Source organism: Solanum tuberosum, unplaced genomic scaffold (genome assembly GCF_000226075.1).
Source record: "Solanum tuberosum cultivar DM 1-3 516 R44 unplaced genomic scaffold, SolTub_3.0 scf00039, whole genome shotgun sequence".
NCBI classification, from domain to species: Eukaryota; Viridiplantae; Streptophyta; class Magnoliopsida; order Solanales; family Solanaceae; genus Solanum; species Solanum tuberosum.
The window spans coordinates 1791493-1814268 of NW_006238968.1; the positions used below are offsets into that span (position 1 = coordinate 1791493).

At 35.2% G+C, this 22776-nt stretch overlaps 4 protein-coding genes across 6 annotated transcripts; 3 read left to right on the forward strand and 1 right to left on the reverse strand.

The window, feature by feature from the left end:
- Positions 1-2654: 2654 nt before the first annotated feature.
- LOC102585562 (oligopeptide transporter 7-like) lies at positions 2655-8755 on the forward strand. The gene is made up of 6 exons (XM_006343299.2): positions 2655-2945; positions 3417-4011; positions 5629-6198; positions 7198-7453; positions 7790-7972; positions 8098-8755. Exons 1-6 carry the CDS (start codon positions 2900-2902, stop codon positions 8710-8712), a joined length of 2265 nt encoding a protein of 754 aa, XP_006343361.1. The 5' UTR covers positions 2655-2899; the 3' UTR covers positions 8713-8755.
- A 154-nt stretch (positions 8756-8909) lies between these two features.
- On the forward strand, positions 8910-14728 carry LOC102585898 (calmodulin-lysine N-methyltransferase). The gene is made up of 8 exons (XM_006343300.2): positions 8910-9077; positions 9284-9412; positions 9729-9909; positions 11023-11102; positions 12627-12687; positions 12775-12890; positions 13683-13815; positions 14197-14728. The coding sequence occupies exons 1-8, from the start codon at positions 8987-8989 to the stop codon at positions 14474-14476; spliced, it is 1071 nt and encodes a 356-aa protein (XP_006343362.2). The 5' UTR covers positions 8910-8986; the 3' UTR covers positions 14477-14728.
- Positions 14729-15941: 1213 nt separating this feature from the next.
- Positions 15942-19715, forward strand: LOC102586227 (SWR1 complex subunit 6). Of its 3 annotated transcripts, none has more exons than XM_015306864.1 (5): positions 15942-16241; positions 16332-16434; positions 17706-17809; positions 17898-18104; positions 19500-19715. In XM_015306864.1, the coding sequence occupies exons 1-4, from the start codon at positions 16137-16139 to the stop codon at positions 18099-18101; spliced, it is 516 nt and encodes a 171-aa protein (XP_015162350.1). In that variant the 5' UTR covers positions 15942-16136; the 3' UTR covers positions 18102-18104; positions 19500-19715. The 3 variants fall into 3 exon arrangements, with proteins under 3 accessions (XP_015162350.1, XP_015162349.1, XP_006343363.1); XM_015306863.1 differs by lacking the exon at positions 19500-19715 and adding an exon at positions 18213-18324; XM_006343301.2 differs by lacking the exon at positions 19500-19715 and having other exon boundaries at positions 17898-18324.
- A 177-nt stretch (positions 19716-19892) lies between these two features.
- LOC102586558 (thaumatin-like protein 1b) lies at positions 19893-21416 on the reverse strand (the record flags this gene model as incomplete). The annotated part of the gene is given in 3 exon segments (XM_015306865.1): positions 19893-20194; positions 20687-21032; positions 21035-21416. Coding segments are annotated over 3 exon segments (870 nt in total), but the record flags the coding sequence as incomplete, so codon positions are not given.
- Between the last annotated feature and the right edge of the window lie 1360 nt (positions 21417-22776).

Here is a 22776-nt window from a genome sequence, read left to right on the forward strand (position 1 = left end):
TTTAAATTATTTTCATGTTGAAGCTCTATTAAAGATCAAGAAAAAAAGATTTTTTTAAAAATTACGGAATAATATTAGACCAAACATCTAATAAGGATAAAATTGTTCAATTTTACATAGTACTCGGCCAAATTTAATCCTTTTTTTTTCCTTTTCCATTTCCATCCTATTGTTTCGGAGTGTGAGGTGAGAAGTAGGGAGGGATGTTTGTGTTGCATCTTTTTCTTTTTTAAAAACAATTTCAATAGAGTAAATTAAGAATTATGAGATCTTAGATTTCAAATTTCATCAAACACAAAAACACTAGTAATTTCTTTACATCTGCTTTAGTTTTGATCACTTGATACCTGTTGGTAAAATTAGATCTGCGACCTCGTCGAACGAAAAATTTGAAGATGTAGATTAGTTTTGACACAAAATCATAACGATTTGTTGCATCTCAACATAATAGATTAAGAATCATGAGATCTCAGATTTCAAATCTCATCAGAGACAAAAACACTAGTAATTTCTTTATATCTATTCTAGTCTTAGTGTCCAAAGTTACTTGATACCACCTATTATTGGTGAAATTAGACTCGGGGTCTCGTCGAACGAGAAGTTCAAAGATGGAGATCAAATTCGCCATGAAATCATAACGATTTGTTGCATCTCTTCTTAAATCTCAATAAAATAGATTAAGAATTATGAGATCTCAGATATCAAATCTCATCAGAGACAAAAAAAAACATTAATAATTTCTTTACAACTGGTCTAGTTTTGATGACCAGAGTTAATATCTATTATTGGTGGAATTAGACCTAAGAGTGGGCACCAGACCAAAATGGGACCACCGGTACCGGGATGAACTGGATTGGAATTATCGGTATGGAGGCCCACTATATACAAGGATAGAACCGGGACGGACTGAAATGAAACGGAATGAGATAAACGGGAAGACACATAGCTATTTCAAAAAATAATACTTTTTTTGAGTTATTTTGAATTACGAAAATATGAATGTTTTTTTTTATTTTTCTAAGTTTAATAGTTTATAGTACTTAAGTTTTGAAATTTATAATGTAATTTTACTTAAGTTTATTCTAAAATATTTTTAATTTTTTTTTACTTATATAAGTTTGTAAGTTAAGTATCCTAAAGTTTTTGAGCTTATTTTATAAGTTTTCAAGATTTAAATCTTTTGAAGTTTATAAGTTATTATATATTTTTTTTTTTGAAGACAAGGGAAACCCGCAGTCGCTACCCTTTGGGTGCGCACAGGGTAAAACCCCCGCTCCTATGCAATAGCTCGCAAATCACATAGGAGAGGTAACCCACACTAGGCAAGCCCAGTGTGATGAGCTCGACCCAGAAGGCAAATCTTTTGCTTTCGCTGACAAGGGATTTCGAACTTGAGACCTCCAACATGTAAGTCCCAATCCCCAAACCACTGGGCCACCCCGAAGGGTTATATAAGTTATTATACTTATAACTTGTAATTTAAATAACTTAAGTTTGTAATTTTAAAAAATTAAATAAACAAAAAAGAAATGCTAATAAAAGTATAAAACAATGACACAAATACTATTTTTAATTTTAATTAAAAATGATTTATCGGAATCGGACTGGAACTAGGATGAACCGATACCGATACCAAATCATGATACCGTTTCATTCCGAGTACCGATTCAATGTATCCCATTCCATCCCGAATACTATCGGATCGGAACGATACCGATACAACTCGATCCGATGCCCAATCTTAATTAGACCTGAGATCTCATTGAACAAAAAATTCGAAAATGAAGATCAAATTCGACACGAAATCATAACGATTTAGGGGTGCGTTGAAAGTTCCTGCTTAAAGTCAAACATATATTAAAGAGCACCAAAATGTATATGCCCCAGCATGTAGCCCAGGTTCATTTTCATTGGTTATTACGTCTACTATACTTTATTCTCCAGTTGATTAATACTCCTTTCGTCTACTTTTAATTGTCATGATTTTTTCTTTAGAATCAAACGATAAAACGATAGGAACTTTATTCTGAATTATTGCAGTGGGTGTGGAGTCATATTCTGAATTATTGCAGTGGACCAAATGCACTTGATCAGTAAATGTTTCGTTTACAAAATTCAAAATCTAGCATTTTGGTTCTTATTTATGTTTAAATTTTGGGTTGATTTGGTTATGATTTATATTAATTAAGCTCTGTTTTACTATAAGATATGTAGTGTAATAAAATTAGTTTGTATACAGAGCAAGTACTTTGCTTTAGTTTATCTAAATTTGAATTGGTTTGTGCCTTGGGTCTTTTAATTGACTTGGGATATTTTAGAGGGAATCGGGTGGGTATTGGATTTATGGGGCGGATTGTTAGTTTATAGGTTAAAAGCAATGGTCAAATAGGTAGTTGCTTAGGATTTAGACACGTGTACAGAATGAGGGGACGTTAGTGAGAGGGGCATGTGTGTACCAGTAATTGGATGGCAGGGGATGAGATGGACGCAAAGTATAACGGAGGGCATAGACGTACCATTTATCAAAGTTCGAGGGTAAATTTATCCTTTTTCCCTTTTGAAATTATAGATTCAAAATATTTTTTGAGAATGGTTCAGTTGAATATTCAATTGGTAGATTCTCTACGTTATTTGCTAGTTGACTAATAAAAAAACATTATCCATACTCATGCCAAAAAAATCTATAATAAATTACGCCATTGCTGACTCTTCAAACAACTCTACAGTTTACATGTTTACCATTTCCAACAATATAGATATAATCAATTGGTAGATTCTCAACGAACTTAGAACATAAATTCGACGGACTGAACTCGTATTTGATAGATCTGAAACGTTCTCAGGCTCAAATGAAAGGCTAATCTAATACGAAGAATATACGGTGTGAAAGAGGAGAAACATGATTGAGACTGAAGAAACACATGAAGAAATCTCTGCTCCACTTCGTAAGCATTTTCGCAAATTCTACTACTCCGTTGTATAGACATAGAGATAGATTCAGAATTTTGAGTTTATAAATTCGAGAAAATGTAACTTATTGGGTTTTTGAATAAATTTTTTAACACAAATATGTGATTTTGAATAAAGCTGTTGAATCCGTAGAGACACAGATCAAATTTTTGAGTTTTGGATTCTAGAAAGATGGATTTTGTTATATGTGATTTTGATCAAAGTTATTGAGTTCGGCAGAACTTGTTCTAAAGTTCTAGCCCTGTCTATAGGCGGATTTAGGATTTAGGTTTTATGATTATGAATCTATTACACTTTTTGAAATTGTAGATTCAAAAATATTTTTTGAGAATGGTTCAGTTGAATCCATTGATGAATGCTGCATTCATATCGTGTGGTTTGACTTTTTTCTGAAGCCAAAGATTTGTATATCGAGCTCCATTTTTACTTACCTGCAAATGTTGCAGTTGATAAGCAGAAGCAGAAGGAGATATCTTCAAAAAACAGTGATGATGTTTCGAGCAGTTCTCAATCTGAAAATTCACCAATCGAGCAAGTGGCTCTTACAGTTCCGGTCACCGACGACTCAACTCTTCCGGTCGTCACATTCCGAATGTGGATACTCGGAACCCTAGCTTGTATTCTCCTCTCATTTCTCAACCAATTCTTCTGGTTCCGCCGTGAGCCTCTATCAATCAGCTCAATCTCAGCTCAAATCGCGGTGGTTCCATTAGGTCATCTCATGGCTATGGCGATCCCAAATCGAGTGTTCTTCAAAGGGAGAAAATTCGAATTCACGATGAATCCAGGACCGTTTAATGTGAAAGAGCATGTATTGATTACGATTTTCGCGAACTCCGGCGCCGGGAATCCGTACGCGATTCATATTGTCAGTGCGGTCAAGGTTTTCTACAAGAGGACGTTGACTTTCTGGGTTTCGTTGATCGTGGTTCTTACGACGCAGGTATTGGGCTTTGGATGGGCCGGGCTTTTTCGGAAGTATTTGGTGGAGCCCGCTGCTATGTGGTGGCCCCACAATCTTGTTCAAGTTTCTCTTTTCAGGTACATAACAATCCACTCAAAGCTATCATATGGATTTCCTTATCTTTTGTGATATTAGCTGGGCTTCTGCCACGTGGCAGAACAAGTAGGTAGTGTAATCCTTTTCTACGGGTGGCAAAATGGGTCGGGTTGGGATTGAGAGTCTGAATTCGATGTGGGTCGGTTGATTTTTAAGTCAACATTTGAGACCTAAGGTTAAAAGAGAATTTTTAAAAATGTTTTTGTTTTAGGTAAGAATGTTATTTTTCAAAACATCGTTAAGTCAACCAAGTATATGAAAATTATAAAACATTTTTTTGTACTTCTCTGTAATTCCTACACCCTTACATGCTTTTTAAGGAGAGTACAGTTGACGGATGCCACGAGAGTCATATGATAAAATATTTTATGATGGATAATATAGGCTGATCTATATTTGATCCACTATTAAAATAAGGCATAATACATAAATATGACCGTTAACTTGGCGTTTGTGAACAATTATGATTTTTAATTTTGGGTGTAAACAAGTAGACACTTAAACTTGTATAAAATTGAACAAATACACACATTCATTCTACATGGCACCCTACATGACAATTTTGTATCCTACGTGGCGTCTCATGTGTATTATGTCATGTAGGACACATGCGTCTATTTGTTCAATTTTATACAAGTTTAAGTGTTTACTTATGCACACTCAAAGTTGGAGGCGTAGTTGTCCGCTAAGCCAAATTAAGAATCATGTTTATATATTATGCTTTAAAATAATTACACAACCCATTTAAAAGGGGTCGTGTGGGATGGATAACAGTAAATTTTAACCATTTTTGCCACCACTATCCTTGACACATCTTTTGTGGGAAGAGATTCTACTACAGTGTCTTTCATTTGTGTATTTGATACTGCAGAATCTTTTTAAAAAGAAGCGTTTTTCATGAGTACATTTTAGTGTTAATAACTAAAAAGGAAAAAAAGGACTTCCTTCCGCTGTGAAAATTACTTGCTCCAACCAAAGACATCAATATGTAGTACTCAAGAAAATTTCATGCCTCTGGTTTGCTAATAATATTATTAGTCTTAATATATACTCATTTAGTCATGTTCTTTTATTTATAAAATATGTTTCATTTAGGAACTAAAGAAAATAATTTTCATGAAAAGTAACTTCCATCATACCAGAGTTGGAGTAATTGCAAAGGCATTGAGTCACTATGTAATCAGCAAGTCTTTCGTCTTTAAATTAGTTGACCAGGATCGGTGAGCGATCAAGATTACCCATGATTAGGTTGGTGACCTCCATTACATTTAGGACTTAGGAGGATACCATATCCAAGTGGTCGAATCTGCCTCATAATTTGCGATAACAAGGGGTTGTATTTGTATGGTATGAATAAGGATCATTGAAGAGTTTTCCCCCCCTCCAATTACAGGAGGATCAACAATATCCCACTTACTCTCTATGTAATTCAACCTTTCCATATACTGGATCGTGGCGTGCTGGAGGAACTTGAATAAATCTTTAAGGTCAAGTAGTTGAAATATGTGGTATTTAGGAGAGAATTGTAAACAAATAAATGCTGTTTAGTGGTTGTTATGATTACTATGCTTATTGTGGTTTTCATTTCTAAATGGCAGGGCCCTTCATGAAAAAGAAGAAAGAGCCAAGAACGAATTGACACGAAACCAGTTCTTCCTCATTGCCTTTTTATGTAGCTTTGCTTACTATGTCTTTCCAGGTTACCTTTTCCCGATGCTAAGTTCCCTTTCATGGCTATGTTGGTTATTCCCAGCTTCTGTCCTTGCCCAACAGTTGGGTTCTGGGCTTCATGGTCTTGGAATGGGTGCCATTGGACTCGATTGGTCTAGTATATCCTCCTATCTCGGAAGCCCACTAGCTAGTCCATGGTTCGCCACTGCAAACATTGCTGCTGGATATTTTCTCATTATGTATGTTTTTACACCTATTATATACTGGTCCAATGTGTACAAAGCCAAAACCTTTCCAATATTCTCAGACGGCCTCTTCACATCAGATGGTCAAACATATAATATTTCAGCCATTGTTGATCAAAATTTCCATATTGATTTCAATGCATATGATCACGAGGGCCCTCTCTACCTCAGCACTTTCTTTTCAATGACTTACGCATTCAGCTTTGCTTGCCTCAGTGCCACAGTCGTTCATGTCTTCCTCTTCCATGGACGGTAAGTTGCAATCTTGGACAATTGATAATACTTACAGGTTTGATGCCTATTTATGTGCATCTCTGTATCTGTATCTCTTGTCTATATACTATTCTATATATCTGATTCTCTTATTCTGAATTTCTACAATGCTTTAATGTGTTTTTGGTGCAACGTGCTTCACATCTAAACTGTCACTAAAGATTAAAAGGATCGTTTTTTGTAATGTTTCAGGAATAGCTTAGTATGTAGGTTGTTATACACTAAACAACTGAAATAGTTACAGATTTCGCCAAAGATAATATTCGTGATATAGTGATTCTATGGTAAAACATTTAAATCAGAATTCAGAAAGAATCAGAGAGGGTCACTATATTCAATTTGTGATTAAAAATATTTTATAAGTGACATACCAATCAAAAAGTGATTTGCAAGCGATATGTGTGCTTTCTACTGGAAAAAGACCTTGTCCAAGGCAAAAGTTGAGTTAATAGGTATAAATGTTAGACCACGTGATATTCAAAGGCTGCTGCTGATGGATTGAATTGTGTTAGTATGATAAGTTTCACCATTTCTGTATATCTGATACTCCATGCAAATCTTAGCTGCACTATGGTGTTACATTAAAAGTGAAGTGGGTCACCAGAAAGAAGTGAAAACTAATAGGGGTGGGAAAAAAAAGATAAGTGCTATTAGGATACACTAGTAAAACAAGAACTTGCTAAAAATAGCTTCCAACACATGAATGCTCAGAAATTTATAATAGGTCTGTAAATTCTGTTTATGTGATTAGAAAAAGGGATTCCCTGAATTCTTTACTAAATGGTTTTCTTTCTCTCCTCATCTTGTTGAGGGAAGTACAAAGGCAAAAACTTCTCCGTGTTCCTAATGTGGAGAAAACAAAGATAAGTGAAACTTTGCGTTGTTATACTCTCTGTGTTCCTTATTTGAGTATTGAGCTAGTTTTAGCTTTAGTGCACGCGGCAGCAAATAATCAACTCATTGGCTTTTGATATGTAGAGACCTGTGGCAGCTGAGCAAGTCTGCTTTCCAAGAGAAGAAAATGGATATTCACACAAAGCTCATGAGAAAATACAAGCAAGTTCCTGAATGGTGGTTCTTAAGCATTCTTCTTGTAAATATTGCCGCTACTGTGTTTATATGTGAATATTACAAAACGCAGCTCCAATTACCATGGTGGGGCGTCTTGCTGGCGTGCGGTCTTGCTTTCTTTTTCACCCTTCCGGTTGGAGTTATCACTGCCACCACAAACCAAGTAATGTGCTATATTCTGTTTCACAGCTTTCCAATCATCCATAGCTTTTGTTGATCGCATCCTACCCAATGGTTTATTCCATTAGGAATACTGATATGTTGCCATACATTAGCTGAGACTAGTACTTACGTAAGTAATAAAACTGGCATATTTTTTCAGGTATTACCTTGGTATCTGTCTTCTGCATTCTAGTTGATTTTGTATTTTGCATACTCTAGATGAGAGCATCGGAATTTTGCATAATGCAGTCTTAGATGAGGATATATAAGCTATCTTCTATTCAAACGCCACACGCAATTCTTTGTTGTTCTGACATTCCATTGTCTCTTTGCGCAGACTCCTGGGTTGAATGTGATAACGGAGTACATAATTGGCTACTTGTACCCCGGTTATCCAGTAGCTAACATGTGCTTTAAGGTGTACGGCTACATCAGCATGAAGCAGGGATTAACCTTTTTACAAGACTTAAAGCTTGGGCATTACATGAAGATTCCTCCTAGAGCAATGTTTATGGCTCAGGTTGGCTTTTCTTTTCCTTCTGCATCTGTAAATCTATACATGTTGGCACGTGAAACTATCTCGGTGCCTAGTTGAATGAATAGTCCTACAAGCTGTAATCTTTGTGCTTTGAACTCTTTAATCAGGTTGCTGGAACGTTGATATCAGCTTTAGTGCATCTTGGAACAGCATGGTGGCTCATAGACACTGTCCCGGATATTTGTGACAGGGCTTTGCTTCCTCCTGGAAGCCCGTGGACCTGCCCAGGCGATCATGTATTTTATGATGCCTCAGTCATCTGGGGTTTGATTGGGCCGCAAAGAATTTTTGGAAACCTTGGCCATTACTCCGCCCTTAACTGGGCTTTCTTATTTGGAGCTATAGCTCCTGTCATTGTTTGGATCGCGCACAAGACTTTCCCTAGCCAGCAGTGGATCAGGTTAATCACAGTGCCTGTACTATTAGCTGGGATAATGAATATGCCACCAGCTACTTCTGTCAACTACAACAGTTGGATCATCATAGCTTTTCTCTCTGGATTTGTTGTTTATAGATACAATCAGAAATTATGGAGTCGTCACAATTATGTTTTATCTGGCGCGTTAGATGCTGGATTAGCATTCATGGGGGTGTTGTTGTATTTATGCTTGGGAATGGAGCATGTTAGGCTTAACTGGTGGGGAAGTGACGCAGATCGATGCCCATTGGCTAAATGTCCAACTGCTGAAGGGATTGTGGTTAAAGGATGCCCAGTTTTTTAAGTGATCATTGAAATGATATGCCTGGAATTATTCTTTTGGTGTATATGTTTGTAAATGGATGTAGATTAGTAGTCCTTGCATTTTTATTTTTTTTTAAATTCATTATTGTGAGGATTGTGCAACTTTTCATCCTTTCAGCTTCATTACAAAATTGATGGAGATTGTATTTGACTATTACAGATTGCTCCGCGATTCTTCTCACTGTTATAATTATTAACCTTTTAACGAGGAATTCCGAGTAAGCACTAGTCATCAGCTCGTGTTGACTATATTCATGTCTTTTATCTGTCCATTTAGACGCAAAACTCTTCCAAGTGACTTCATTTCCACAACCCGTAATCCTAAACCTTTGATTACAGATGGAGGTAAACTTGCTATCCTATCACAATCTATGGTGGTTATAATAGTTTTGTGTATTTGCACTACGGTTATCTGATAATGTAAAAATTCTTTATATACATTAAAAAATTAAACTGAATTTTAAATCAGTGAGTGCTAGATACAGCTTAAACTACGTCGTATTGGTACTCATATACATCACGATTCAGACACTTTCTCCCTGTTAACACAGAAGTGAAAAAGCGAGCTGAAGAAAGTGCAAAAATGGAGGCAAATAGCGGAAAATCAACAACAAATGCATCGTCTCTTCGATGGAAAATCCTTCGTCGTAATCTTATTCGTCGCTCTTCATCCAATTCAGGTCTAAATTTTGTATTTTTACGTACATTCAAACATATATCTGTATATACACACATGCCCACATAATCAATTTTTTGAGATTTTTGATCATATGGATTGAATTTTTGTGTCTAAGAAGATGAATCTGAAATGGGTATTCAGTGAATATCAAGGAAACCAACCCATGGGATCTGTTAAGTAACTTTACCTTCTGGGGTTGAGGTTTTTTTTGCAGATATAGGCATTGTTAAGTATTTTTCTGTTACAAAAAAAGACTAATTTTTTGCTCAATTTGTTTTCTGGGTTTGAATAATTTGGATTGAATTGTTGTGTTTCAGAAGATAAATTTGAAATGGGTATTCAGCGAATATCTAGAAAGGCAACTCATGGGTTCAATTTGATACCATTTCATCTGATGAAAGACTGTGTTGAAGAAAATGTGAATCCGATGGATAGCTCACGGAATGCTACATTATGCTATACATTGCCAGTTACTAATGCTTCCCAACTTATTCTACAGTGAGTTTCCATTATTCCTAAGTTGATTTCCCTCTTCTTTTTTGAGTATGGTAAGATAAAGTTCATTTTCCTCTTTTTCACTTCACTTATGGGCTGTGGCGGAGCCAGGTTTTTCACTACGGAGGTTCAAGATATAAAAAAATTAGCACACAAAGAAACAAGGGAATCAACATCTACTTATATGTGCATAAAAAATGATTTCAACTATATATATATATTATATAATATCTTATATTTCATCAAAGGGGGTTCGGATGAACCCTTTCAACCATCTTGGCTCCACCCCTGCTTATGGGTGGATGTAGTATGAGGGTAGTGGGTGGGCATCCATTACCTTGACTTGAATCACACAGAGGCACCCACATGTTGTCACACTATATGAGGCCTCAGTTTCAAATTCAAGCGGAGGCAAAAAACTCTAGGCGGTTTCTTTCCATTTGTCCAACATTTGGTGGACAAAGTTACTAGGTATCGATGTTGGTAGGAGGTAGCATGCACCTCGAGAAAACGATTATCCAGAAAAAATAAAAACCTCACACTTTGGGACCAATTAAGTCTCATATCGGTAGTGGGGTGGAGGACTTGGTCTTCTTATATGATTTTTGAGCAACCCTCACCTCATGAGTTAGTCTTATCAGTCTTGACATTGACATCCTTATTTTGATTGATGGATTTGCTTAGTTATTCCCCTATTCTTCATTTTGGGTGAAAATATTACTCCTTCCGTTTCAAGTTTTGACTTGACATGGAGTTTAAGGAAGAAAAGAAGATTTTTTAATCTTGTGGTCTTAAACTAAATGTACGTAGAATGTACCAAAATCCTCTTTAATTTTGTAGTCTTAAACATGTCATGTGCAACGTTAAAATTAATGAATTGCCAAAAAATGAAAGAGACATTCTTTGTTAATTGACTAAAAAGGAAAGTAAGACAAACAAATTGAAACGGAGGGAGTTTTTTTTTTGTTTTGTAATTCCCCCCTGCATTGCTTGGTTTTTTCATCTTTTGGCCCTGGATGGTAGAAATTTAACTGAATATGGGGAATAATTCTTTCATCAAAATTAACTGGTTGATGGTGTTCCCTGATGATCTCTAATGGCTTGACTTTAATGCAGTCAGAGAGCGGATGATATGGCTCATCTTAATGACTTTGAGTTCTGCAATAGATATGATATTGACAACACTGGACTTGTTTGTAAGTATATTTTGCATTCTTCCATTTTATTTTATTTACTTACCAAGAAAAGTCTGTAATTTGTCCTGGTTCTGCTCTAAAATGAGCTGCTTTATCCTTAACCCCCTTCATCTGATTATTTCTTGATTCCTCTCCATTAAGCACCAAAGAAATAAAAGTTGATGTCTGTCTATCAGACTCACAGACCAGTTTTGTTTAATGTTGTTAATTGAGTTGCATTGAGGGTGTGACTTAGTGGTCAATTAAGTAGGTGCAAATTTTGGAGGTCTGCCTAAGCCTTTGTGGGCAGTAGGTGGTTGAAATTCCTAACAGAGAAACAACAGTAGGTGATTTCTTCCGATCTGCCTAAGCCTTCGTGGGAAGACTTACCCGGTACTTGTGTTGGTGGGATCAAGTAGGTACCCCGTGAATTAGTCGAGGTGCGTGCAAGATTCCCTGAACACCGCCATTATCAGAAAATAATTTCCAAGTTGAATATGGAAATTGTTGCATCTTATTTTCTTAGATAGCTACATGAATATCCTTGTTGTCCGTGTTGGATGGGTATTTATTGCCTGTGTATATTCTAGCGATGTCAAACTCACTGCTTAGCTAAAGTAAACCACAGTCCAAATGCTGACTGGTATTTTAGACTCTGAGAATCAAAAAGGCATTTAGTGAGGGATTACACTGTAAGCAAGGACCTTTTTTGTAGGAGAACATGTTTTTTGTCAATGTAGATACCTTTCTCCACTAACAGAAGAAATCTGAATCTAAATGTGAAATGAAGAAACAATAAATACTAAAATTGTTATTGTAGTTTGTTGTTTGAGTTCACTAAGTGTAGAGTTTTTTTTTGAGATAAAAGTGTAGAGTTAACTTATCAAATATAGCCCACACTGTTGGCTTCTGTTTTAGGTGCCATTCTGAACATAACGTTCTTTCCAGAAGTTCGGACAGAAGATCTTATATATTGTAGGAAATGCTATTTCTTATTGCCTACCCCTTTGAATCCCCCAGTGAATTGAAGAAGAGGAAATTGGAGCTGGCTAGTTTTTTAATTGAATATGATGAAACTGAAAATAATATACTTTTTCTCAAAAAATAGATGTTATTTGCAACTATAGAAGATAAAAGACAAGCAAACATTGTGATAATAAGCAATCTTCTGGATGTACTGCATGAATCAAACTTCTAAAAACTAAGAACCTCATCACTTTACATACTTCTACATGGCGATGAAGTATTCCATCGACTGCAATTTGATGCTGTGAGCTACTTAGTCATGGCTATAAATTGTCCCTTTTGATGATTGGAATTGTCCTCTAGTTAATAGCATTTACAGATTAAGATTCTTTAACTCCGGTCTAAAAGACTAATTTCTTCTGTTCTGGAATAAAGTTTTTTCGTAAACAACTGGATCTTCACGGAATATTTATATACTAGAATGTGCATATCATTTAGTAAGCCTTAATGGTCCATGTCATGATTGCTATCATTGCTACTGGTTTTTCCTTCTAATTTATAAACTTTCTTGTTGAGCAGGTCAATGGCCGTCAGAGGATGTCCTTGCCCACTACTGCTTGTCACATGCAAGCATTTTCAGGTATTAACAAATGTTATATTTCAGATTAGATTATAATATTTTTGGTTGTACCTTCAACTGATTTCAGTTGATTTTCGACTCTTCCAGGGGAAAAAGAGTCATTGAGCTTGGATCTGGCTATGGCTTAGCTGGATTGATCGTTGCAATGACCACAGAAGCACAGGATGTTTTCATATCTGATGGAAATCCCCAAGTTGTTGATTGTATCCTTTTGATGTAGTGGGGAGATGAGCACTGCAATTTGTTGCACTGATTTTGGCCAATTTCTGGTACAAAAAGGTAAAAGGACAAAAGCACTCTGCTTCTACTCTTCTTTCTTTCATTACTTTGTGGATTCACTAGTATCCATCGTGTTGAGGCTTTGCTTTTTATGTCCTGGGGACCAACCTGTATCAGTTAGGATAAATAAGTACAAAGGTTGGTGACTGCTGAACCATGCCACCTAATCATCTTTGTGCTGGAGCCTGGAGGGATCCTTTTCTCAATTATACTCTGTGCTTGTTCAAGGGTTTCAGGCAATAAACTTGTGTTTGATCTAAGAGAAAAAATTGTGTATTTGTTCATTTTCCACTTTACTGATCATGCCACTTGTTTTTGCTTGTCAACTCCAATAGTAACCTAGTAATTAAGCTGTTTGTCATTCATCAGTAGTGTGTTGAAGAATGTAGTGTTTTCTAAGACCTTGTCTTTTTCACCTGTCCATTAGTTGTGCAGTATCCTGAATTTATACTTCGTACTTTTCTCTAGTCTAAGATATAGATTGGTAATCATGCAGTGAAACAAATTTACCGGTAACGTTTAAAAGAGTTGTCAGTCTTCTATTTGCTTCCAGTTACTCAAACAGTGATTGATCTCCAAGCTTTATTGTTGTCCCTATCAGTTTTGACTATGACTTGTGCCAATCAAACATTGTGTAAGGTGTCCCAACTTAATTAGTGGTTCAGTTACTCGATTGCTTCACATATCTCTTTACTTCAGATGTACTTAACATTCAGATATACAGCGTAATGTGAATGCCAACTCTGGTTCGTTTGGTGGTACAGAGGTGAAGCCATTGATGCTGCACTGGGGTCAGGAAAAAGACACTGATATCGCCAACACAGTTGATGTCGTCATTGCAAGTGACTGGTAGTTGTCTCTTTTCTTACTAAACTGTTCTTTTCCTCATTGAGTAATCTGCTGTAAGTTGTAAATTGAGTGCATCATATCTCTGAGTCATTGTTTTCACGTCAATGGCAAATGAATGCTAACTTGGAGAACATAAAGCCCTATGATTTATACAAAATTGTATAACGACCATGCTGACAACCTAACCTTTTCCACGGTACTATGTACTCAAATTTGATCAAAGAAAACCCCCCGTTGGCATCTGCCTATAATGCATGGGAGTTCGTTTCTTATAGTTGTCACCTAAGCCTTTCATGTACACGTGCAAGAACAGAAGACGGATCTTTTCCTTTTTGTCTACTAAAGTTACTCTGTAGTTTTACTTCATTTGTCATTTTGCAGCACTTTCTTCAAAGAGTTCCATGGAGCACTCATCCGAACTATCAAATCACTGTTAAAAGAGGAAGGCCCTTCTGAAGCCATACTTTTCAGCCCCCGAAGAGGCAACTCATTGGACAAGTTTCTCGGAGAAGTTAAAGATAGCGGATTGCATTTCAGCACAGATGAAATGTACGATGCAGAAGTTTGGAGGCGTCATCAGGGGTTTGTCGAGGGTGATGATTCCTGGCCAAATTATGAGATGGATCATTGCTATCCTTTACTAGTCAGAATTACGCGATGAAGACTTAAAGTGCAGGTTTACTGTGTCCAGTATGCTTATTTTGTACATACAAAACTATAAAAAGCTAGCTCAGATCTTATATTATATACTATGAAATATGAACTGATTCCACTATGGACAAGTTATGATTGTAATAGTTTATCAAAATTTTGGTATTCAGAACCCATAAAACTTTAGTTCTTTCACTTTGTTGAGAAGAAATGATTTAGTTGTGTATTGAATATAAACTCCAAAGCACCAACTAATGATACTAACTATTTCTCTAACAAAATGAAACATACAGTGGTGGAATTAGCTTGCGATAACGCTCAGCTACCTGCTCATCACAATATTGTCATGTCTTCCTTGTTCTATTGGCTATCACACATGACGTTTCAAATTTAAGTGTATATCTATGTATTATGCCTTGAATATTTCAAATACTAAGCTAATTAATTTCTTCCTTTTCCTTGAAATTTTACTACACATCAATTTATTTTGTATTTATAGTTTGTTGTCTCTAAATTTAAACCAAAATTTTAGTTCTTTATTTAAAGGGATTATTAAAGTTGAAGATAAATTGATAATGAGAGTGTTTTAACTTTTACACTTTGTTTGGATCATTGTTATCCATTGTTTCATAATGTATTGTACTCTATCGTACTCTATTGTATGGTAGATACAATGTTTGGTTAGACTGTTATTGTTTGTTGTTGTTTAATAACATTTTTATTGTTTGGTTTGACTGTATCGTATTGTATTGTAATTTATAAATTTACTAAAATATCTTTAATTATTCTAGGGTAGGAGGTTTCACTAGAATTAAATAATATAAGGTAAATGGTAAAATAGTATTATGAAATATTACGTAAAGATATAATTGGAAAAATAAATTAAGTAACAATGGAAACACACCAAATTGGTTGTTCCATAAAATGAGGGTTTTCATTGTTTCGCAACAACGGAATTTAACAATACAATACATTTTAAGTAACAATCAAAACAAACATTGTAGGTATAGTAACGATACGATACAATACAATGGGTAACAATGATCCAAACAGAGTCTTAATGAACTATTTCATTCGTTTTAATTTTGCTTATCTTGTTTTACTTAGCATGGAGTTTAAAAAATAAAGAAAACTTCTAAATCTTGTAGTTTTACACTAAAATGTGTTGAATGTATAAAAATGTCATTTATTCTGGTGGTTGTAAACATGTCACGTAGAAAATTGAAGTTAAAGAGCTGTTAAAAAGGAAATATACATTTTTTTTTAAAACAGACTAAAAAGAAAAATAAGACAAACAAATTGAAACGGGAAATATAAAGCTAAGTTCGGAAAAAAATAAAAAAGATAGGGGGACAATAATACAATTTGGTATAGTTTGGGGTCTGAATTGAGTTTTTTGAAAATACAGGGATTCAACAAAACTCAAAAGTCGGATAGTTTGTCGTTTCTCTCAGTTCGGAACTCGAAATATTTTTAACCCCTAATTCTCCCGCCGGCCGGTCACCGGCTGCTGTTCACACCTTCGTCGACGGGAACTTCTCTTCCTTCTTCATCTTCGTCACCGGATAACTCAAATTTTCTCATTTTTGGTATCGGAATCAGGAAAGTGAAGAAAAAAAAACCAAAAGTAGTACATTAATTTTGTAGTTTTGAATCTCACTTTTGAAGCAATGGATGAAGAAATGTCGAATTCAGCGCGGAGAATGTCTATGCGAACTCGTAAAATTGCTCCAAAAATGGCTGCTGCTCTTGCCAGTTCTGATAATAGAACACAGGTACTCTAAATACCTTATGTTTTCACCCAAATTTTGGATATCCTGCTAAATTTGGTGATCTATAGTTGTTTTTTTTCGTTGTCGGAGTAGGCCATGCTAGCACGGCTTGATGCTTTGGAAAGTGATAATGCAGTAGTGGAACCTCAACTGCTTGATGATGATGATGAAGCTTCTCTTGACGATGAGGATCAAGGTTTTTTTTCTTTTTTGTTCATAAATCTGTTAAATATGTGAAAATGTTACTGCTTGGAACAAATTTTAGCTTCTCTGGAGTTGAATTTGTTCTTCGGTTGTGAGTTTTCCATAATGTAGTTGGTCAGAAGTTTCAATAAAGGAGGAGGGCTGTGTTAGGTTAACGATTGTAGTAAAAATAATCTAAGTATGGTAAATTCCTCTTAATACTGATTTCATTCTAGATTGAGGAGGGTTGTGATAGGTTAACGGTTGGAGTAAAAATAGTCTAAGTATGGTGAATTCCTCCTAATACTGTATTCATTAGTTGGGATGCGCTACATCCACTAAAATGGACTTGAATATGGGAAATAGATATGAAATATTGGTATAACTGTCCCAGTTAGTTTAAAATTGAGGCATAGTTTTGATTTGTTGTTGTTCATATTCCTTCCGCTTAAGCATTATCGGACTGAGAAAGCAGTTTTTGTTATTTATGCTGGCGTTATGTTTCACGTATAATAGATAGGAAGATATATCTTTCACCAACACTCTACAGGAAATCATACTTCCACAGGCTTTGGTGATTAGTTTGCTCAATAAAGGATGGTATGAAGAAAACATGGACTTGTGCTTTCTGTATTACAGATTGTACATTTACAGGCTTTAGTTGATTCATATGTTCAATAAGGAGTGCTTCACATAGCTGTAATTCACTTATGTTTGCATGTTCATTGAAGTTGAGCCTGCATCACTACCTATACAGTGGCTACGAGTAAAGTAAATATTTGTGGGACTTGATGCTCTTTTTGTCAGAGAATGTAGTTGTCTATCTAGAAAATCATTGCTGTTGAACGAAAAACAAAGGATTTGTGGGACTTTATTCTCTTCTTGTGCTTGATGGCTTAATGGTCAATCCAAAGAACCATTACTGTTAAGCTCTTTACAGAAGCTGGTGACCGCCTGACCATGAGCAAAAAGAAGAGATAGAGAAAGAAATGAAACGAATATAACCTTCTTCTACTATTTTCATTTTTAGGATCTATTTGTTAGGTTTAATTCAGAAAATAATAGCCCAGAATCAAGGGCAATAAAGTTTTTTATTGACTATCTTTATCTTGTTATTTTCGTTTCCTTCTATATTTTTCATCCCTTCAGCAAACTTCTTTTGTTATACCTTTTCTTCCGGTCTTTAGTGGAGGGTGTATATGCTCCTATTCATTTCTTCTCTTCCAATTATAACTATAAAATTTTCTGACTTTTTCACTTCAATTTATTTTATTTTAATTCCAGTATTTCATAAGAAATACCCAAAAGGCACAAAGCGGAAAACTCGCCAAGCTAAGGCACTTGAGAACAAGAGAGCCCCCAAATCATTCCTTGAGCTCTTGAATGAGGTATTAGATTTTTCCAAGGCTAATAGATGTTTTTTTTTCCCTCTACTTCAATGACATAAATTAACCTCTCACTGTTCTACTTGTGAAGGCAAACCTAGAGTCCTTGCCACCACATGTGCCAACCTATTTAAGAGCAGCAGTAGGACCTCCAAGTTCCATTGCTCGCCGTCATTTCTGCACAGTTTGTGGTTTCTCCTCGACCTATACATGTGTGCAGTGTGGGATGCGCTTCTGCTCAATCAAATGCCGGACCATTCATAATGATACTCGATGCTTGAAATTTGTTGCTTGATTGGTGAGAGTTGCAACCTAAATAAATTGGATGGACATGCTGAAGCTTTTTTCTCATGTCCTGTAGCATTTGCTAGTTTCATGTTTATACAGCGCTTATGTACATATTCAGGTACTCTGACTAATCTGGCTTTCTTTGGAAATATTGGACTGTGTCCTTTTTCTCCGAAGCATATTTGTTGTTACTCAAGCTCCTTCTAGGGTAATGTTTTGTTCAGCTTTTATAGGTGATTTCTTTGCCCAGATCTATAGATGTTTGAATGAAGATGTTATCCTAAGTGACTCGTTGAAAAAGTAAAAAGATGCCATCTTATGTGCAATTTGGCCGTTCTTTTCAGTTTTTTATACGAGCAGCTACAAATATCAAGAATTATATGAACATTACTTTCATAGTAAGCAAGCAAGTAACCAAAATCTGCATGTTGGCTTGAGGCGATAAAAGCTTCTAGACTTGTGGTCAGGCAATCTATGCCGAGTATGCCACTCCTAATGATCAAGCTTTGTCAAAGAGCTCTCTTTGCTTTGAGCTTACTTTTTTCATAGATTTGTTTTTCTGTTCTTAAAACATGTTTTTACTTGCCTTTTTGACAGTTGTGTTAACTTGCCTTCCCCAATATGTTTTTCACTGCTCTTTGCTCGTTTTGCTGTCAAGTGTTCCATTATTTTACTGGGAAATGGAGATAGATGGGGTCTGTCCGTTGAACCTTAATACCGTTAGTCATTTCTTTTTTGCTTGTCTTTCATCCTGGAAGCCATTTCAATTCTATTTGTCTCCATTACCAGATAATTTGCTTTTTTTGTGCTTCATTCTTTACTGCAGTTATCTCTTTGCTCTTATTACTGCAGAAGGCAAGGTATAAACTTGCATCTCTACATGTTGCTGCCAATAATTGTTTAATAGAGTGTCAAATCATGTAGGTAGGCACCCAAGAGTGTGGCCTAGTGGTCTATAGCTTTTCGTCGTGTATTCAGTGATCAATATTTGTTCCTAAATAGCTTCTTTCAAATGTGCTTCTGCATCCTTGATAAATGTCTTGGTAGGAGATATGATTTCTTTGAACTTTGGTTTATATAAACAATCCTTACACTTGCTAGTAAATTTCATTAAAACACTTGAACTATAGTTTGTTTCAATTGAGCACCTGAACACGTGATAAAGTGAAAATTTTATGTTTGTGTTCTCAAGCGCCCATTATCGCATAAAACATTCACCCTCCTTTAATTACACATATCAACATCAATTTAGCGTATAACTTTCACTAATATAAGGTCACTTTGATTGAAAAGTTTTTTATTCAATTGTAGTGCATTCTTGATTATAAAGACAAAACAATGAACCAGCATTTTTATTACTCATCTGTTCTCTACTAAGATTGTAATAGTTTCATGCTTTCTGTAGGAATGAGACTAACACTATAATTTCGAGTCACCTATCCAGTCGGGGCAGAGCTAGGTATGCCCGAACCCCCTTCAGTGGAAAATTTCACTATTTATACATGGTTAAAATTATATTTTTGTGTATACACAGTAGATGTTGAACCCCTTTTGGCATCTTTGTGTGTTTACTTCTTTCATATTTTGAAACCCCTTAGTGAAAATCATGGCTCCACCACTATTATCCAGTATGTGAGTGACCTAGCCCTACGGATCCTCTTTGTTCAATGGGGAGGGGTTACACTATTATAAATGATGATATATAGATTTAAAAAATGGACTATGAAAAAGTAAAGAGGGTTTCACAGTAGCTCAAAGCCCAGAAATCATGTGTCAAGATCAATGCAATTGCTTCATATATAATTAAATCAAATGTGTATATTAAAATTTAAAACTAATAGTATTATATAAGTTGGACATAATAACTAAAACCGATCAAAATTTATATGTTAGATGCATCTTTTCGTAATAGTTCTCCTATCCGTCCGAAATCCAGGATACGCCTTTGCAGTACAAGATCAATGCAACTGCTTCATATCCCAAACTGCTGCTAAAATAGTGATTATCAAGCTTGTCAAGAATGGTGATAGACTATTGGTTAATACGCCGCGGCTCGTGGCCGACGATCCGTCGCCAGCACCTCCTCCAGGTGATTTAGGGCTGCAACATTAAACCAAAATTATAAGACAAATGATAATTATCAAGGAACAGAAAAAGTATTTTAATGTTGAGAGTAATATGTTTAACTTATTGAACAGAGTTCTAAGGTCGGTCTTGTTACTCTTGGATGACTAGTGATTTAGTAATTTCCTTGAGGTGGGGATGGTGGGGTCAGTTCATGAATTTTCTTATTTCTTACGAGTAGAAGATTTATGTAAACACTTAGTCGAAACCCATTGATAGCTAAGTGCAATGTTAGTTAAATGTGGCCTAGACTTACATGGCCTAAATTGTCATGAATTATGATAGTTGATAGTTCAGATATGAAACTCAAAGTTACCTTTTAGGAAGTCCAATATGTAAATAACCTATTGTAAACCCAATAAGTAAGATGGGATGTGAATGAATTCAGAACTTGTAAACTTGAAATCTTGTGTCTGCCTCTAGACACAACAAGTTAAGCAAAACAGAGGAAGCAAGTTTGCTACATACCTATCAGAAGGAACAGGGCAAAAGGTGATAACATAATCTGCAGAACCACAAGTAAAGGTACTGGTGCCATCATCATAAGCATAGCTATAAGATCGCGGACATGCCCTCTTGAAGAACGATGAGTACTCCGTTGGTTTACAGGTATCAGGAGACGCGTATGATCCACTACAACAATATTTTGGATCACCAAACGCTTCACAAGCGCTCTTACATCCCACACACTCACTACTTAAGCTATTCATCATTTTCTTCAGCTCATTCGGGCATGACCCATTAAGATCAACAACACAACCGGTTGTTGAACAGTTTCCAACTCCGCCTTGTGGAGTTATAAGCATTGGTAAGTATAACCGTCCACAAGGCTAACATCGTAGAAATCAAGCCCTCCAGCACCGTTCAAGGTGAACTCCGCCAGAGTAGCTGGCGGAGCAGCTCCAGCTCCGGAACATTCCACTGTTCCGGAGCCACAATCGCCTGTTGCACAGGCAAATTTGCCTGTGGATGAATCTTGGGAACAGAAAGTCCGACCCCATAAACGACCCGACCAGCCCGTTGGCACGGAAACCGAAACGGACTGGCCGGGGTTTAACATGAATCCTGTTGGAGCAAGTTGGGGTGTGCCTGCACCTGATAAAATTCCAGGCCATACTTGATAATTGCACTGATTTACTAGTGTAAATGTTGCTGATAAGGCCCCTGTTTCATTTATTAAAAAAAAGAACAAAATGAAAAATATTAGTCAATCAATCAACTACGTCTCAAACTTAAATTAATTGACATCGACTATATGAATTATCTTCAATCAATCAATCACATTCCCAAATAACTTTTGTTTGGACCCTGTAGACGGAATATAATAATTTTGGTCTAAACTTTGTATTTGTCTTAAGAAACTAATTGAATATATACAAATAACTTATTAGAATCCAATAGGAATCTTCAGATACCGACTCCGCCTCTCTCTTTCTCTCTCTCTATATATAAAAATTCACTAAAATATCTATAAAAATTTGACAGTTAATCCCGTTATTATTATACATTGACTTGAGATTATTATATTATTTATTTGCTCTACTCTGAATAGTCAAATCCAAACACAGAGACATCTAGTATATAAACTCGATCGATTTAACTTTTTTTAGCACTGAAATATCGTAATTATTATAAGAAATTATGGATTACGAATTCAATATACCATCAAATTTTACATAGAAAAAGTTTAAAAAATGTCACCTGAAATTAGAATGATGAAACATAAGAAAAAGAAGGCAAGAGAAACTTGAGCATTCATCATTCTTTGTGTTATGAGGAAAAAAATAAATGTGTGAAGAAGGCAATGTGGGCACGTAAAAATAATATGAAAAAAATAAGTGGACAATTTGATGATGAAATATTAAGATGATATTTAAATTTATACTAGTAAAAAAATATTGATTTTTGTTATGGAAAATAAAAAAGGATGATATATATAGAAAGTATTTTGGAGGGACATTGGAGGAAAATATTACCAATAATAATGTAGGTCGGCAATTGTTTTTGTTAAGTAAATATGTTATATTAAGAAAATATTCACTATTTATAGTAAGAATAGTTTCTTTTTTACTTAACATTTATAATACATATAAAATACAGTTTTAATATATAATACAGAGAATAATTTATGTAACATATATAATACATATTTTGTTGGTGAGTAATATATTTATCACATATTTTAATACACTTAGAACACTTATAATACATTTATATTATATGAATAATTTACTTTTAATATATAGTGCAGATTTACCATAATATTATTATGTATTGCTATAAATGGTAATAAATAAAAAAATATTATTAAACTAAGTAATTATTTATTAAAAAATACGCACCCAAGTAATTTTTCCTGTATTAGTACTCTCTATGTGTACTTTTACTTGTTCGTTGAGATTATACAAGAATATTAATTATAGTAAAGTATGCATTTTATTTATTACTCTCTTCGTTTCAATTTGTTTGTCTGGTTTTGATTTCTCATTAAATTTTAAGAAATTAAAAAAAAAAACTTTTAAATTTTATACTCTTGAACTTTGAATTAAATGCTTTCG

Coding starts and splice junctions, on each gene's coding strand:
- LOC102585562 (XM_006343299.2), top strand. CDS start 2,900: ATGATTGAGACTGAAGAAACACATGAAGAAATCTCTGCTCCACTTC. Junction 6,199..7,197: donor GTCTTCCTCTTCCATGGACG/GTAAGTTGCAAT, acceptor TTTGATATGTAG/AGACCTGTGGCAGCTGAGCA. Junction 7,454..7,789: donor TCACTGCCACCACAAACCAA/GTAATGTGCTAT, acceptor CTCTTTGCGCAG/ACTCCTGGGTTGAATGTGAT.
- LOC102585898 (XM_006343300.2), top strand. CDS start 8,987: ATGTCTTTTATCTGTCCATTTAGACGCAAAACTCTTCCAAGTGACTTC. Junction 11,103..12,626: donor TGACAACACTGGACTTGTTT/GTAAGTATATTT, acceptor CTTGTTGAGCAG/GTCAATGGCCGTCAGAGGAT. Junction 13,816..14,196: donor GTCGTCATTGCAAGTGACTG/GTAGTTGTCTCT, acceptor GTCATTTTGCAG/CACTTTCTTCAAAGAGTTCC.
- LOC102586227 (XM_015306864.1), top strand. CDS start 16,137: ATGGATGAAGAAATGTCGAATTCAGCGCGGAGAATGTCTATGCGAACT. Junction 16,435..17,705: donor TCTTGACGATGAGGATCAAG/GTTTTTTTTCTT, acceptor TTTTAATTCCAG/TATTTCATAAGAAATACCCA. Junction 17,810..17,897: donor TCCTTGAGCTCTTGAATGAG/GTATTAGATTTT, acceptor CTACTTGTGAAG/GCAAACCTAGAGTCCTTGCC.